Source organism: Oncorhynchus clarkii, chromosome 17 (genome assembly GCF_045791955.1).
Source record: "Oncorhynchus clarkii lewisi isolate Uvic-CL-2024 chromosome 17, UVic_Ocla_1.0, whole genome shotgun sequence".
In the NCBI taxonomy this organism is placed as follows: Eukaryota; Metazoa; Chordata; class Actinopteri; order Salmoniformes; family Salmonidae; genus Oncorhynchus; species Oncorhynchus clarkii.
The window spans coordinates 67809404-67826085 of record NC_092163.1 but is presented as its reverse complement, the minus strand read 5'-3'; the positions used below and the strand labels follow the sequence as shown (position 1 = coordinate 67826085).

The 16682-nt window shown below is 48.1% G+C and overlaps 1 protein-coding gene across 1 annotated transcript in view; it reads left to right on the top strand.

Annotated features, from left to right (window-relative positions):
* The window catches only part of LOC139371302 (SLIT-ROBO Rho GTPase-activating protein 2-like), a 157553-nt gene that overhangs the window by 92992 nt on the left and 47879 nt on the right, over positions 1–16682 (top strand). Inside the window, exons 3-4 of the mRNA XM_071111613.1 lie at positions 556–748; positions 11837–11999. Of these exons, the coding sequence (XP_070967714.1) occupies positions 556–748; positions 11837–11999 (356 nt within the window). The remainder of the gene's footprint in view (positions 1–555; positions 749–11836; positions 12000–16682) is intronic.

Sequence of the window (16682 nt, the reverse complement as noted above, 5' to 3'; positions counted from 1 at the left end):
CCACGGTCACCAGATTGGCCACGGTCACCAGACTGGCCACGGTCACCAGACTGGCCACGGTCACCAGATTGGCCACGGTCACCAGACTGGCCACGGTCACCAGACTGGCCACGGTCACCAGTTTGGCCACGGTCACCAGACTGGCCACAGCCTCCAGACTGGCCACGGTCACCAGACTGGCCACGGTCACCAGACTGGCCACGTCCACTGGGCTATAAACTCTATCATCAGGTGTACTGTACTGCTGTAGGCCATTAAACTCAATGTGTCAGCATATCTCAGAAAATATCTCCATTCTATTCTCTGATAGTGAGTGACCAGTTATTCATTCTCAGAATGTTATCTTTGAAGGGTGCTGGTAATATAAAGTAGGAGTTTTTTGTGAGCCAATAACATGGTATACTCCAACTGATTGGCTAATAAAGTGTTTATTTATGATGATGTTGTAGATGATGATGATGATGATGATGATGTCCAGTGCACCCATAGCCACAAACTAGCCCTCTCCCTCTCCCAGTGTGTCTGAAGATGTCTAACCCCCCCTCCTCTCTGTAGAGATCCGTGCCCAGCTGGTGGAGCAGTTCAAGTGTCTGGACCAGCAGTGTGAGCTGAGAGTGCAGCTGCTGCAGGACCTGCAGGACTTCTTCAGGAAGAAGGCGGAGGTTGAGATGGACTACAGTCGTAACCTGGAGAAACTGTCTGAGAGGTTCCTTACGAAGACACGTAGCACCAAGGACCACCAGCTCAAGTAAGACAGGCACACACACACACGAATGACATGCACGAACGACATACACGCACACACACACACACACTCTACCACTCTTGTCTGTGCTGTAAATCCAACGTTGCATAAGCAGCTTCGGGAGACATGAGCTGACTGACTACAGACACACAGCGAGAGAGAGAGACCGGCCTCACCCCACTACATTCTGAAGTCAAATGTCTACTGTTTGCTGATGATCTGGTGCTTCTGTCACCAACCAAGGAGGGCCTACAACACCACCTAGATCTTCTGCACAAATTCTGTCAGACCTGGGCCCTGACAGTAAATCTCAGTAAGACCAAAATAATGGTGTTCCAAAAAAGGTCCAGTTGCCAGGACCACAAATACAAATTCCATCTAGACACCGTTACCCTAGAGCACACAAACAACTATACATACCTTGGCCTAAACATCAGCGCCACAGGTAACTTCCACAAAGCTGTGAACGATCTGAGAGACAAGGCAAGAAGGGCCTTTATGCCATCAAAGGGAACATAAAATTCAACATAACAATTAGGATCTGGCTAAAAATACTTGAATCAGTCATAGAGCCCATTGCCCTTTATGGTTGTGAGGTCTGGGGTCCGCTCACCAACCAAGACTTCACAAAATGGGACAAACACCAAATTGAGAATCTGCATGCAGAATTCTGTAAAAATATCCTCCGTGTACAACGTAGAACACCAAATAGTGCATGCAGAGCAGAATTAGGCCGAGGCCAACTAATTATCAAAATCCAGAAAATAGCTGTTAAATTCTACAACCACCTAAAAGGAAGCGATTCCCAAACCTTCCATAACAAAGCCATCACCTACAGAGAGATGAACCTGGAGAAGAGTCCCCTAAGCAAGCTGGTCCTGGGGCTCTGTTCACAAACACACCCTACAGAGCCCCAGGACGGACAGCAGCACAATTAGACCCAACCAAATCATGAGAAAACAAAAAGATAATTACTTGACACATTGGAAAGAATTAACAAAAAAACAGAGCAAACTAGAATGCTATTTGGCCCTAAACAGAGAGTACACAGTGGCAGAATACCTTACCACTGTGACTGACCCAAACTTAAGGAAAGCTTTGACTATGTACAGACTCAGTGAGCATAGCCTTGCTATTGAGAAAGGCCGCCGTAGGCAGACATGGCTCTCAAGAGAAGACAGGCTATGTGCACATTGCCCACAAAATGAGTCGGAAACTGAGCTGCACTTCCTAACCTCCTGCCGAATGTTTGACCATATTAGAGACACATATTTCCCTCAGATTACACAGATCCACAAAGAATTTGAAAACAAATCCAATTTGGATAAACTCCCATTTCTACTGGGTGAAATTCCACAGTGTGCCATCACACAGCAAGATTTGTGAACTGTTGCCACAAGAAAAGGGCAACCAGTGAAGAACAAACACCATTGTAAATACAACCCATATTTATGCTTATTTATTTTCCCTTGTGTACTTTAACCATTTGTACATTGTTACAACACTGTATATATATATATATATATATATATATATATATATATATATATATATATATGTAATTTGACATTTGTAATGTCTTTATTGTTTTGAAACTTCTGTATGTGTAATGTTTACTGCTATTTTTATTGTTTATTTCACTTTTGTATATTATCTACCTCACTTGAAGCCCCTTGAATTGAATTGAATTGATAAACGCCTGGTCATCCCTGGACAGAGTATACAGTGGGGCAAAAAAAGTATTTACTCAGCCACCAATTGTGCAAGTTCTCCCACTTAAAAAGATGAGAGAGGCCTGTAATTTTCATCATAGGTACACTTCAACTATGACAGACAAAATGAGAAGAAAAAAAATCCAGAAAATCACATTGTAGGATTTTTTATGAATGTATTTGCAAATTATGGTAGAAAATAAGTATTTGGTCACCTACAAACAAGCAAGACTTCTGGCTCTCACAGACCTGTAACTTCTTCTTTAAGAGGCTCCTCTGTCCTCCACTCGTTACCTGTATTAATGGCACCTGCTTGAACTTGTTATCAGTATAAAAGACACCTGTCCACAACCTCAAACAGTCACACACCAAACTCCACTATGGCCAAGACCAAAGAGCTGTCAAAGGACACCAGAAACAAAACTGTAGACCTGCACCAGGCTGGGAAGACTGAATCTGCAGTAGGTAAGCAGCTTGGTTTGAAGAAATCAACTGTGGGAGCAATTATTGGGAAATGGAAGACATACAAAACCACTGATAATCTCCCTCGATCTGGGGCTCCACGCAAGATCTCACCCTGTGGGGTCAAAATGATCACAAAAATCCCAGAACCACACGGGGGACCAAGTGAATGACCTGCAGAGAGCTGGGACCAAAGTAACAAAGCCTACCATCAGTATCACACTATGCCGCCAGGGACTCAAATCCTGCAGTGCCAGACGTGTCCCCCTGCTTAAGCCAGTACATGTCCAGGCCCGTCTGAAGTTTGCTAGAGAGCATTTGGATGATCCAGAAGAAGATTGGGAGAATGTCATATGGTCAGATGAAACCAAAATATAACTTTTCGGTAAAAACTCAACTCGCCGTGTTTGGAGGACAAAGAATGCTGAGTTGCATCCAAAGAACACCATACCTACTGTGAAGCATGGGGGTGGAAACATCATGCTTTGGGGCTGTTTTTCTGCAAAGGGACCAGGACGACTAATCCGTGTAAAGGAAAGAATGAATGGGGCCATGTATCGTGAGATTTTGAGTGAAAACCTCCTTCCATCAGCAAGGGCATTGAAGATGAAACGTGGCTGGGTCTTTCAGCATGACAATGATCCCAAACACACCGCCCGGGCAACGAAGGAGTGGCTTCGTAAGAAGCATTTCAAGGTCCTGGAGTGGCCTAGCCAGTCTCCAGATCTCAACCCCATAGAAAATCTTTGGAGGGAGTTGAAAGTCAGTGTTGCCCAGCAACAGCCCCAAAACATCACTGCTCTAGAGGAGATCTGCATGGAGGAATGGGCCAAAATACCAGCAGTGTGTGAAAACCTTGTGAAGACTTACAGAAAACGTTTGACCTCTGTCATTGCCAACAAAGGGTATATAACAAAGTATTGAGATAAACTTTTGTTATTGACCAAATACTTATTTTCCACCATAATTTACAAATAAATTCATTAAAAATCCTACAATGTGATTTTCTGGATTTTTTTTCTGGACATTTTGTCTGTCATAGTTGAAGTGTACCTATGATGACAATTACAGGCCTCTCTCATCTTTTTAAGTAGGAGAACTTGCACAATTGGTGGCTGACTAAATACTTTTTTGCCCCACTGTAGGTTCCCCTTACTGACCCAGATCTGTGTGTTGTGTCCTGGCAATGCACAGTCATCCAGGGCAGGGCTGTAAAGGCCTGACTATACCTCTTAGTCTGTCTGTCTGTCTGTCTGTCTGTCTGTCTCCCAACACTAATGTCGGCACTAATATTTACAAGGAACAACTTTGACTTGAAATTACAATCCCAATAAGCTGGTTCACTGTTGACACACTGTGTGTCCGTGTGTGTGTGTCCGTGTTTCTGTGTGTGTCCATGTTTTCTGTGTGTTTCCATGTTTCTGTGTGTGTCCGTGTTTTCTGTGTGTGTCCGTGTTTTCTGTGTGTGTCCATGTTTTCTGTGTGTGTCCGTGTTTCTGTGTGTGTCCATGTTTTCTGTGTGTGTCGCTGTTTCTGTGTGTGTCCGTGTTTTCTGTGTGTGTCCGTGTTTTCTGTGTGTGTCCATGTTTTCTGTGTGTGTCCGTGTTTTCTGTGTGTCCCCGTGTTTTCTCTGTGTGTCCATGTTTTCTGTGTGTGTCTGTGTTTTCTGTGTGTGTCCGTGTTTTCTGTGTGTGTCCGTGTTTTCTGTGTGTGTCCGTGTTTCTGTGTGTCCGTGTGTGTCCGTGTTTCTGTGTGTGTCCATGTTTCTGTGTGTGTCCGTGTTTTCTGTGTGTGTCCGTGTTTTCTGTGTGTGTCCATGTTTCTGTGTGTGTCCATGTTTTCTGTTTGTGTCCGTGTGGGTACTTATGTTCCTTTGCCAACAGTGCCAGGTGGTGTTTTTGTGCTCTGAATACTCTGTGGAGTCTTGCAGTGTGTAACCTTGCCCATAAACAAGGACACACACAAACACACACAGCAGAGTGATTATCTTTCCCAGCGTTACGCCTGGTTCTGTAATTTCTCCTGTGGAGTGAGAGGAGAGGGGAGGAGAGGAGATGGGTGGAGAGGAGATGGGTGGAGAGGGGTGGAGAGGGGAGGAGAGGAGATGGGTGGAGAGGGGTGGAGAGGAGATGGGTGTAGAGGAGAGGAGTGGAGAGGGTGGAGAGGGGAGAAGAGGGGTAGAGACAAGAGGGGAGGAGAGGAGAGTAGAGGGGAGGAGAGGGGTGGAGAGGAGAGGAGAGTAGAGGGGAGGAGAGGGTCGGAGAGGAGAGGGGTGGAGAGGAGATGGGTGGAGAGGAGAGGGGTGGATAGGAGAGAAGAGGGGAGAAGAGGGGTAGAGAAAAGAGGGGAGGAGAGGAGAGTAGAGGGCAAGAGAGGGGTGGAGAGGGGTGGAGAGGAGAGGGGTGGGGTGGAGAGGAGATGAGTGTAGAGGAGATGGGTGGCGAGGAGAGGGGTGGAGAGGAGTGGAGAGGAGATGGGTGGAGAGGGGAGAGGAGAAGGGGGGTAGAGACAAGAGGGGAGGAGAGGAGAGTAGATGGGTGGAGAGGAGAGGAGAGGGGTGGAGAGGAGAGAAGAGGGGTAGAGAAAAGAGGGGAGGAGAGGAGAGGAGAGTAGAGGGGGAGGGGTGGAGAGGGGAGGAGAGGAGAGGGGTGGAGAGGAGAGGGGTGGGGAGGGGAGGAGAGGGTGGGAGAGGGGTGGAGATGAGAGGAGAGGAGAGAAGAGGGGAGAGAAGAGAAGAGGAGAGAAGAGGGGGAGAGAAGAGGAGGGGAGAGAAGAGGAGGGGAGAGAAGAGGAGAGAAGAGGAGGGGAGAGAAGCGGAGAGGAGAGAAGAGGAGAGGAGAGAAGAGGAGGGGAGAGAAGAGTGGAGGAAAGAAGAGGAGAGCAGAGAAGAGAAGAGAAGAGAAGAGGAGAGAAGAGGGGGAGAGAAGAGGAGGGGAGAGAAGAGGAGGGGAGAGAAGAGGAGAGGAGAGAAGAGGAGGGGAGAGAAGAGGAGAGAAGAGGAGAGGAGAGCAGAGGAGAGCAGAGGAGGGGAGAGAAGATAGGAGAAGAGGAAAGGAGAGAAGAGAAGAGGAGAGAAGAGGGGGAGAGAAAAGGAGGGGGGAGAAGAGGAGAGGAGAGAAGAGGGGGGAGAGAAGAGGAGGGGAGAGAAGAAGAGGGGAGAGAAGAGGAGGGGAGAGAAGAGGAGAGAAGAGAAGAGGGGGAGAGAAGAGGAGAGGAGAGAAGAGAAGAGGAGGGGAGAGAAGAGGAGGGGAGAGAAGATAGGAGAAGAGGAGAGGAGAGGAGGGGAGAGAAGAGAAGAGGAGAGGAGAGAAGAGGAGGGGAGAGAAGATAGGAGAAGAGGAGAGGAGAGGAGAGGAGAGGAGAGGAGGGGAGAGAAGAGAAGAGGAGAGGAGAGAAGGGGAGAGGAGAATAGTTATGTAGCTGTGACACTCTATTCCAGTCAGTTAAACAAGCTGAGAGCAGCTTCCTTTCACTGAGGACAAACAGCAGATGTCTTCAGATGTCTCCATGTCCACACAGTCAACTCACCTTTTATTCATATTGTTATTTATTTAACAAGGCAAGTCAATTAAGAACACATTTTATTTACAATGATGGCCTTCCAAGAGGCAATTGGCATTAGCCCACGTGTTTCTCTCTCTCTGTGTGTGTGTGTGTGTGTGTGTGTGTGTGTGTGTGTGTGTGTGTGTGTGTGTGTGTGTGTGTGTGTGTGTGTGTGTGTGTGCGTGTATGTGAGTATGTGAGTGTGTGTGTGTGTGTGTGTATGTGAGTGTGTGTGTGTGTGTGTGTGTGTGTGTGTGAGTGTGTGTGTGTGTGTGTGTGTGTGTGTGTGTGTGTGTGTGTGTGTGTGTGTGTGTGTGTGTGTGTGTGTGTGTGTGTGTGTGTATGTGAGTATGTGAGTGTGTGTGTGTGTGAGTGTGAGTGTGTGTGTGTGTGTGTGTGTGTGTGTGTGTGTGTGTGTGTGCGTGCGTACGTGTGTGCGTGTGTCCGTGTGCGTGTGTACAGTACCAGTCAAAAGTTAGGACAAGATGTTTAAGAACAAAAAAGTGTGAAACAATATTCTTAAAAGTAGCCACCCTTTGCCTTGATGACAGCTTTGCACATTTCTGCTTTTCTCCTTTCTTTCTCTTTGACGTTTTGTCTTTTTCCTTTCGCTTCCTCTTTTTTTGCTCTTTTCATCAAGCCAAGTTCCAGTTCGTCAGGCTCTCCCTGAAATAGATCATCTGCTGGACATGCAGGGTGACTTTTCCTCTGGAAACACACACACACTTATGATTGCCACGATGTGTGTGTGATCAATATCCTGTCTGCATGTGTGTGTGGACTTCCAACCACACCCCATGAGGGATGACGCCTCCTGCAGACAGCCCCCCTTCTCTGATCCATGCTTGGGGGGATTTTCTCCTCCGGTGGGTGGAGGGGAGGGTGGAGGAGGAGGGTGAAGGTGTTGGGTGGAGGGAGGGTTGGAGGAGGAGGTGGGTGGAGGGGAGGGGAGGGTAGAGGAGGTGGGTGGAGGAGGTGGGTGGAGGGGAGGGGAGGGTGGAGGGGAGGAGAGAAGAGAATACTACTGTTTCTTCAGCATCACATACTGTACCACCTTACCAACCTCTCTGTCCCTCCCTTTTCATCTCTCTCTCACTCTCTCTCGCTCTCTACCCCTCTTTCTCTCTCTCTCCCTCTCTCTCTCTCTCTTTCTCTCTCTCTCTCTCTTCCTCTCTCTCTCTCCCTCTTTCTCTCACTCTCTCTCACTCTCTACCCCTCTGTCTCTCTCTCTCTCTCTTTCTCTCTCTCTCTCTCTCCCTCTTTCTCTCACTCTCTCTCACTCTCTACCCCTCTTTCTCTCTCTCTCCCTCTCTCTCTTTCTCTCTCTCCCTCTTTCTCTCACTCTCTCTCGCTCTCTACCCCTCTTTCTCTCTCTCCCTTTCTCTCCCTCTTTCTCTCTCTCTCCCCCTCTCAATTCAATTCAATTCAGTTTGCTTTGTTAGCATGACGTAACAATGTCCATATTACCAAAGCTTACTTGGGATATTTACAATATGAAAGTAATAAGAATCAAAATTGTCAACGGGACAACAGTAACAACAATAACCAAGTGTTAAAATAACCATACATTCAACAATAACAATAAGCATACAGTAGAGGACATGTGCAGGTTGATTGGTCTGTCAGACACCGTCCCTCATCTTATGTCAGGCAGCAATGTAGTGCGCTGCCAACCCACAGCTCTCTGCGTCCTCCCCCAACAGGACAGGTAGCCTACTCTCATCAGAGAGGTCTTTGAAACCTTGAATAAGGGTTTTAAATTTGGGGAAATGACACTAATTGTTTTGTATTTTTGACATTTTGTCAGGAAATACAGCACTGTCTCAGGTTCTGCTGTGGTGCCGTGGTTGCACAGCCTTTCCTCTATAGGGAGCCAGGTTTTCCTGTGTCTACCCTTCTCAATGGCAAGGCTGTGCTCACTGAGCCTGTACTTTGTCAAGGTTTTTCTAAGGTTTTGATCAGTAACCATGGTCAAACAGTTAGCCACAGTGTACTGTCGATTTAGGGCCAGATAGCACTGCATTTTGCTTTGTGTTTGTGCTTCCCTGTCAGGTATGCGTAAATGGCTGTAAGGGAGTCAGGTGTAGGAGAGCAGATATTGGGTAGCCAATGGAGCCTTTTATTTAGGAGAACCAAAAGCACACGGCAAAGTGAACACGAAATTACAATACGGGTTAACATAACCCAGCGCAACAGACTACCGTGCAAATAACATGAAACAGAATAAACAATACCACACAAAGACATGGGGGAAACAGAGGGTTAACTACACAACACATAATGAGGGAAATGAGAACCAGGTGTGTAGGAAAACAAGACAAAACAAATGGAAAATGAAAAATGGATCGGCGGTGGCTAGGAGACCGGCGACGTCGACCTGCGAGCACCGCCCGAACAAGGAGAGGCATCGACTTCGGTAGAAGTCGTGACATTCCCAATAAGCAATGTAGTTTTGTTTTGACTGTGTTGTAATTTGGTTTATCCTGATTGATTGGATGTTCTGGTCCTGAGGCTTCAGTGTGTTAGTAGAACAGGTTTATGAACTCAGACCCAGGACCAGCTGGATGAGGGGACTCTTTTCTTTGCTCAGCTCTTGGTATTGCAGGGCTTGGTAATGATATGAGAGGGGGTCACTGTATTTTAGATGTTTCCAAAACTGGATTGCTCTTTTTTGAGTTTTTATTATTAGTGGATATTGGCCTAATTCTGCCCTGCATGCATTGTTTGTAGTTTTCCTCTGGACATGTAGGAGAATCTTACATACCTCTTACATACATGCAGGGTTTCAATGGGGTGTGTGTCCCATTTGGTGAAGTCTTGTTTTGCAAGTGGACCCCACACCTCGCTGCCATAAAGTGCACTTGGTTCAATGACACATTCAATTATTTTCTCCCCCCATCTCTCTCTCTCTTTCTCCATTTGATTCATTGTTCAGCAGTCTTATGGCTTGGGCGTAGAAGCTGCTAAGGAGCCTTTTGGTCCTAGACTTGGCGCTCCAGTACTGCTTGCCGTGCGGGAGCAGAGAGAACAGTCTATGACTAGGGTGACTGGAGTCTTTGACACTTTTTTGGGGCCTTTATCTGACACCTCCTAGTATAGAGGTCCTGGATGTCAGGAAGCTTGGCCCCAGTGATGTACTGGGCCATACATACGTACTACCCTCTGTAGTATCTTACAGTCTGATGCAACCGGTCAGGATGCTCTCGATGGTGCAGCTGTAGAATTTTTTGAGGATCTGGGGACCCATGCCAAATCTTTTCAGTGTCCTGAAGGGGAAAGGTGTGCCTTCTTCACAACTCTCTTGGTATGTTTGAACCATGATAGTTTGTTGGTGATGTGGACACCAAGGAAGTTGAAACTCTCGACCCGCTTCACTGCAGCCCCATCGATGTTAATGGGGACCTGTTCGGCCCGCCCTTTCCTGTAGTCCACGATCAGCTCCAGTGTTGTAACGATGTGCAAATAGTTAAAGTACAAAAGGGAAAATAAATAAACATAAAAAATCTCTCTCTCTCTCTCTCTCTCTCTCTCTCTCTCCCCCCCCACCTCTCTCTCTTTCACTCCCCCCCTCTCTCATTCACCCTCCCTCTCTCTCATTCACTCCCCCCCTCTCTCTCATTCACTCCCCCCCCTCTCTCATTCACTCCCCCCCTCTCTCTCATTCACTCCCCCCTCTCTCTCATTCACTCCCCCCTCTCTCTCATTCACTCCCCCCTCTCTCATTCACTCCCCTCTCTCTCATTCACCCCCCTCTCTCTCTTTCACTCCCCCCCCTCTCTCTCGTTCACTCCCCACCTCTCTCTCTTTCACTCCCCCCCTCTCTCTCTTTCACTCCCCCCCTCTCTCTCTTTCACTCCCCCCGTCTCTCTCATTCACTCCCCCCTCTCTCTCATTCACTCCCCCCCTCTCTCTCATTCATCCCCCCCTCTCTCTCTTTCACCCCCCCCTCTCTCTCTTTCACCCCCCTCTTTCTCTTTCACTCCCCCCATCTCTCTCATTCATTCCCCCCCTCTCTCTCTTTCATTCCCCCCCTCTCTCTCTTTCACTCCCCCCTCTCTCTCATTCACTCCCCCCCTCTCTCTCTTTCACTCCCCCCCTCTTTCTCTTTCACTCCCCCCCTCTCTCATTCACTCCCCCCCTCGCTCTCTTTCACCCCCCTCTCTCTTTCACTCCCCCCCTCTCTCTCATTCACTCCCCCCCTCTCTCTCATTCACTCCCCCCTCTCTCTCATTCACTCCCCCCCCCTCTCTCTACATCTGGGTCTCTAACAGCTCCACTGCATCTGCTGCAGCTCAGCTCTGGTGCCATGCTGGAATCTGACATATTTTCAGTTTTTGTGTGTGTGGTGACTCCGTGGAGACAGCTGCCCTGTGTGTTTCTGTGTATCTGTGGCACAGTGGCAACAACACTAAAGGAGCTGAATGTGGAGGAGAACTGGACCTCAGCTTGCTTCAGTCCCCTTCTCTCCTGCCCCCTCCATGTCTCTAATGCTGCAGGAATGTATGATTTTAACTAGAGGAAACATCCAGGCAGTCCAGCCAAGTACAACACATGGGTGTGTGTGGGTGAACATGTGATGTGTTAGGGTCAGAGGTGATGATGGTTCCGTCAGGGTAGAGGATGAAGGATGTCACATGGTACATCAATAGAGGAAACACACAAGGTTGTGTAACCAGGTGGGAAGACAGACAGACAAACAGACAGACAGACAGGCAGGCAGGCAGGCAGGCAGGCAGACAGACAGACAGACAGACAGACAACCTTACCGGGAAATGCTTACTTACAAGCCCTTAACCAACAATGCAGTTTTAGGAAAATAGAGTTAAGGAAATATTTACAGTGTTTTAGAGCATATTACTATATACCTGTGAATAAATTCATGAAATGGAGAATGGATTAAACTGTTTACCCATGTAATAACCAGACCTTCATACAAACTTGCTGTGCTGAATTCTTGACGCACAATCAAACATGCTGCTTGCTATATGCTTCCAGCACGGCCACAAGCGAGTCACTCTGGGAGGCCTAAGTGGCCCGCGGCCATTAACCGCTATCTAGTGTACACGAGCTGTCAGTCATATTTCAATAAAGTGTCTCTCTCTCCCTCTTCATCTCTCTGGCTCGCTCTTGTTTCAACATTTTACTGTTTGTTCCTTACTTCTAACTTTAGTTGTTTTGCTGAGAGGAGTGACGTTTGATGCATTATGCCCTGCTTAACAGGTGGTGAACACTGAGTACTGATGTAATATAGTGTTTGTGGTGTACTAAATTCTCCTGTCTGTCTGTCTCCCTCCCTCCCTCCCTCCCTCCCTCCCTCCCTCCCTCTCTCTCTCTCTCTCTCTCTCTCTCTCTCCCTCCCTCCCTGTGTGTGTAGGAAGGAGCAGAGTGTACTGTCTCCAGTTAACTGTTGGAACCTGTTGTTGAGTCAGGTGAAGAGGGAAAGCCGAGACCACGCCACCCTGTCTGACCTCTACCTCAATAACATCATACCGCGCTTCGCCCAGGTTAGCGAGGACTCCGGACGACTCTTCAAAAAGGTATCACACATGGGAGCACACGTGCACATGCACGTCAAACACAAACACACACCACAGCCACACATAACATAACACACCTGTGGTCTAGCGTGGCGTAACGGTCTAGGCCGCTGCCTCATGGGTTCGACCCACTGCTATGTCAGCACACTCTCTATCTCTGTCTCTCTCTGTCCCAAAAACAAACACCTCTGACAATTTACCCACCGTTATCTCCCTCCCTGGGAGATTCTCAATTGGTTTTGTTAACTCCCCTGTCCTCGCCTCCTTTTGGGCGGCAGGTAGCTTAGCCGTTAGGGCGTTGGGCCAGTAACTAAACAGTCGCTAGTTTGAATTCCCCGATCCGGCAAAGTGAAAACCCTGCCGATATGCCCGTGACCAAGGCACTGAACCTAATTGCTCCAGGGTCGCTGTTGATAATGGCAGACCCTGGCTGTGACACCACTCTCCAAGGGTATCTCAGGGAGAGTAGGGATATGCAAAAACATTTCCAATTCACACCTACAGTCCATATTAATACACACATGTACATTTGTGACGTAGGACAAATATAGGCACCCAACAAATGATTATTTTTATTTTGAAAAAGGTCAAAGGTAATCGAGGATAGGAAATGTGGAGACAAATGCGCTTGTATGAAAGGAGACTCTCCAGGCATATGACGAATCCACAAATATATGTTTAAATTGGTCAGAATGTATTTTGTTAGTTGTGGCAGACATTTAAATGACAAGTAGCATAACGTTTTAAACGTGTGAATGCTTTTCTTCTCTGACAAAACAACAGCTGATTCAAAGAGGGGTGTGGCAGAAACTCTTCCGTGAAGGACTCAGGGAGGATACTAAGGTGGAGGGAAGAACACTCTTCCATTCTCCTACTATTGATTTACACTCTCAACCACTCCACCACTTATTGGCTTCGGGGTCACAGAGGAGAAAGGACAGAGGAGTCTAGGAGAGGACGGTATTTTTCCCAATTGAGAATCTCTCTCTCCCTGCCTCTCTGCCTCCCCCTCCCCATTAGCCCTGTATTTGGGATGTTGATATGTCAGTTGAGGTCTCAAGGCCACTCTTATCCAAACATCCCTCCAAACTCTTCCCACCTTTCACCTCTCTGCCGGTGTGTGTGAGGAAGTGTTTCTGAATGTCTCAGTACAGATAAACATATGGGATTACTCATCTCCAACCTTTCTTCTGTAAGAGAGATAGCTAGTTCGGTCCCAAATAGCACCATGCCCCCTATGTAGTGCACTACTTCAGACCAGGGCCTATCAAAAGTAGCACCCTACATAGGGAATAGGGTGCCATTTGGAACACACTCGGTAACTCCCGAGAGAAAGAGATGACTCAAGTAGGGATTCAATATTTCAGGAACTTTCCCCAAATTCCCAGGTTTTCCAGAAATCCTGGCTGTAGGATTATTCACCTGCTGATTCCAGGGATCTTCCAACCGGGTTCTCTGGAAAATCTTGGTCATTTGGGAAAGATACCAGAATTTTGCAACCTTACTCAAGAGATTCCAGTTTATTCTGACCCTCTACTGTTAATTGTAACTGTTCTCTATGGTTGTATGATCTCTGTCACGGTCTGGGGTGTCGGTTCAGCATCTCTGTCACGGTCTGGGGTGTCGGTTTAGCATCTCTGTCACGGTCAGGGGTGTCGGTTCAGCATCTCTGTCACGGTCTGGGGTGTCGGTTCAGCATCTCTGTCACGGTCTGGGGTGTCGGTTTAGCATCTCTGTCACGGTCAGGGGTGTCGGTTCAGCATCTCTGTCACGGTCTGGGGTGTCAGTTCAGCATCTCTGTCACGGTCCGGGGTGTCGGTTTAGCATCTCTGTCACGGTCAGGGGTGTCGGTTCAGCATTTCTGTGACTGTCCGGGGTGTCGGTTTAGCATCTCTGTCACGGTCAGGGGTGTCGGTTCAGCATCTCTGTGACTGTCCGGGGTGTCGGTTCAGCATATCTGTCACTGTCAGGGGTGTCGGTTCAGCATCTCTGTCATGGTCAGGGGTGTCGGTTCAGCATCTCTGTCATGGTCAGGGGTGTCGGTTTAGCATCTCTGTCACGGTCAGGGGTGTCGGTTCAGCATCTCTGTGACTGTCCGGGGTGTCGGTTCAGCATATCTGTCACTGTCAGGGGTGTCGGTTCAGCATCTCTGTCACGGTCAGGGGTGTCTGTTCAGCATCTCTGTCATGGTCAGGGGTGTCTGTTCAGCATCTCTGTCACGATCAGGGGTGTCGGTTCAACATCTCTGTCACGGTCAGGGGTGTCGGTTCAGCATCTCTGTGACTGTCCGGGGTGTCGGTTCAGCATCTCTGTCACGGTCAGGGGTGTCGGTTCAACATCTCTGTCACTGTCAGGGGTGTCGGTTCAGCATCTCTGTCACGGTCAGGGGTGTCGGTTCAACATCTCTGTCACTGTCAGGGGTGTCGGTTCAGCATCTCTGTCATGGTCAGGGGTGTCTGTTCAGCATCTCTGTCACGGTCAGGGGTGTCGGTTCAGCATCTCTGGGTCTGACTGAGAGGACAGGAGTGAGTCAATCTGGACTGTCTCGTCAAAACATTAGTTAATAATCTGATGATAGCTTCTGTTTGAACTCCACACACACACAGAATGGTGTGTTCATCAGCAAAACTACAATGGCTAATTAACTAGATAGTTAGTTAAATTAAACATTTCCAGTCAGTGCCATGAGCCAGAGGCTACACGTGTAAAGCACTCATACACACCCTCATACTTGCACACACACGAGCACGCACACACACACAGTCACGTGCACACACACAGTGGGGCTGTGGTAAGTAGTGCAGAATGATGTGGTGTGCTGCGTGTGATGTTGTCAGAGGAGGCTGCACATCTGTGTTCCATTCAGAGAGAGAGAGAGAGAGAGAGAGAGAGACTGTGTATATATATATAATATGATATTTGTAATGTCTTTATTGTTTTGAAACTTCTGTATGTGTAATGTTTACTGTAAATTTGTATTGTTTATTTCACTTTATATATTCACTTTATATATTATCTACCTCACTTGCTTTGGCAATGTTAACACGTTTCCCATGCCAATAAAGCCCTTGAATAAATTGAATTGAATTGAGAGAGAGAGAGAGAGAGAGAGAGAGGGAGAGAGAGAATATTTTGTGCACTAATGAGGGGGAATGTTCCTAACGGTCCAAATGGACCTGAGGTGAGGTGTGAAACAGCTGTACACAGACTGACAGGAAACTTCTATTATATCTTCCTCTCTCCATAGCTCTTTTCACGTTAGGCTTGGGTTTATTTCAACATCTCGGTACATATGATGGGGTGCAAAGAACTGAACTAAATAGTGTGTGATAATGACATTGATTTGACATACAGGTGAGTGAACAGTTTGACATACAGGTGTGTGAACAGGTGATCAGAATTCAGGTGATTGGGATCTGGAAAGTGAGCTGCGTTCAGGGGATCTAGATGGTTGAGAGTGTGAGCTGGAAGGTGAGCAGCGTTCAGGGGATCTATGTGTTTGAGAGTGTGAGCTGGCAGGTGAGCAGCGTTCAGGGGATCTATGTGGTTGAGAGTGTGAGCTGGAAAGTGAGCTGGAAGGTGAGCTGCGTTCAGGGGATCTAGGTGTTTGAGAGTGTGAGCTGGAAAGTGAGCTGGCAGGTGAGCAGCGTTCAGGGGATCTATGTGGTTGAGAGTGTGAGCTGGCAGGTGAGCAGCGTTCAGGGTATCTATGTGGTTGAAAGTGTGAGCTGGCAGTTGAGCAGCGTTCAGGAGATCTATGTGGTTGAGAGTGTGAGCTGGCAGGTGAGCAGCGTTCAGGGGATCTATGTGGTTGAGAGTGTGAGCTGGCAGGTGAGCAGCGTTCAGGGGATCTATGTGTTTTAGAGTGTGAGCTGGAAAGTGAGCTGGAAGGTGAGCTGCGTTCAGGGGATCTACGTGTTTTAGAGTGTGAGCTGGAAAGTGAGCTGGAAGGTGAGCTGCGTTCAGGGGATCTACGTGTTTTAGAGTGTGAGCTGGAAGGTGTGCAGCGTTCAGGGGATCTACGTGTTTTAGAGTGTGAGCTGGAAAGTGAGCTGGAAGGTGTGCAGCGTTCAGGGGATCTACGTGTTTTAGAGTGTGAGCTGGAAGGTGAGCTGCGTTCAGGGGATCTACGTGTTTTAGAGTGTGAGCTGGAAAGTGAGCTGGAAGGTGAGCTGCGTTCAGGGGATCTACGTGTTTGAGAGTGCGAGCTGGAAGGTGTGCAGCGTTCAGGGGATCTACGTGTTTTAGAGTGTGAGCTGGAAAGTGAGCTGGAAGGTGAGCTGCGTTCAGGGGATCTACGTGTTTGAGAGTGTGAGCTGGAAAGTGAGCTGGAAGGTGTGCAGCGTTCAGGGGATCTACGTGTTTGAGAGTGCGAGCTGGAAGGTGAGCGGCGTTCAGGGGATCTACGTGTTTTAGAGTGTGAGCTGGAAGGTGAGCAGCGTTCAGGGGATCTACGTGTTTGAGAGTGTGAGCTGGAAAGGTGAGCGGCGTTCAGGGGATCTACGTGTTTGAGAGTGTGAGCTGGAAGGTGAGCGGCGTTCAGGGGATCTACGTGTTTGAGAGTGTGAGCTGGAAGGTGAGCGGCGTTCAAGGGATCTACGTGTTTGAGAGTGTGAGCTGTAAGGTGAGCGGCGTTCAGGGGATCTACGTGTTTGAGAGTGTGAGCTGGAAGGTGAGCGGCGT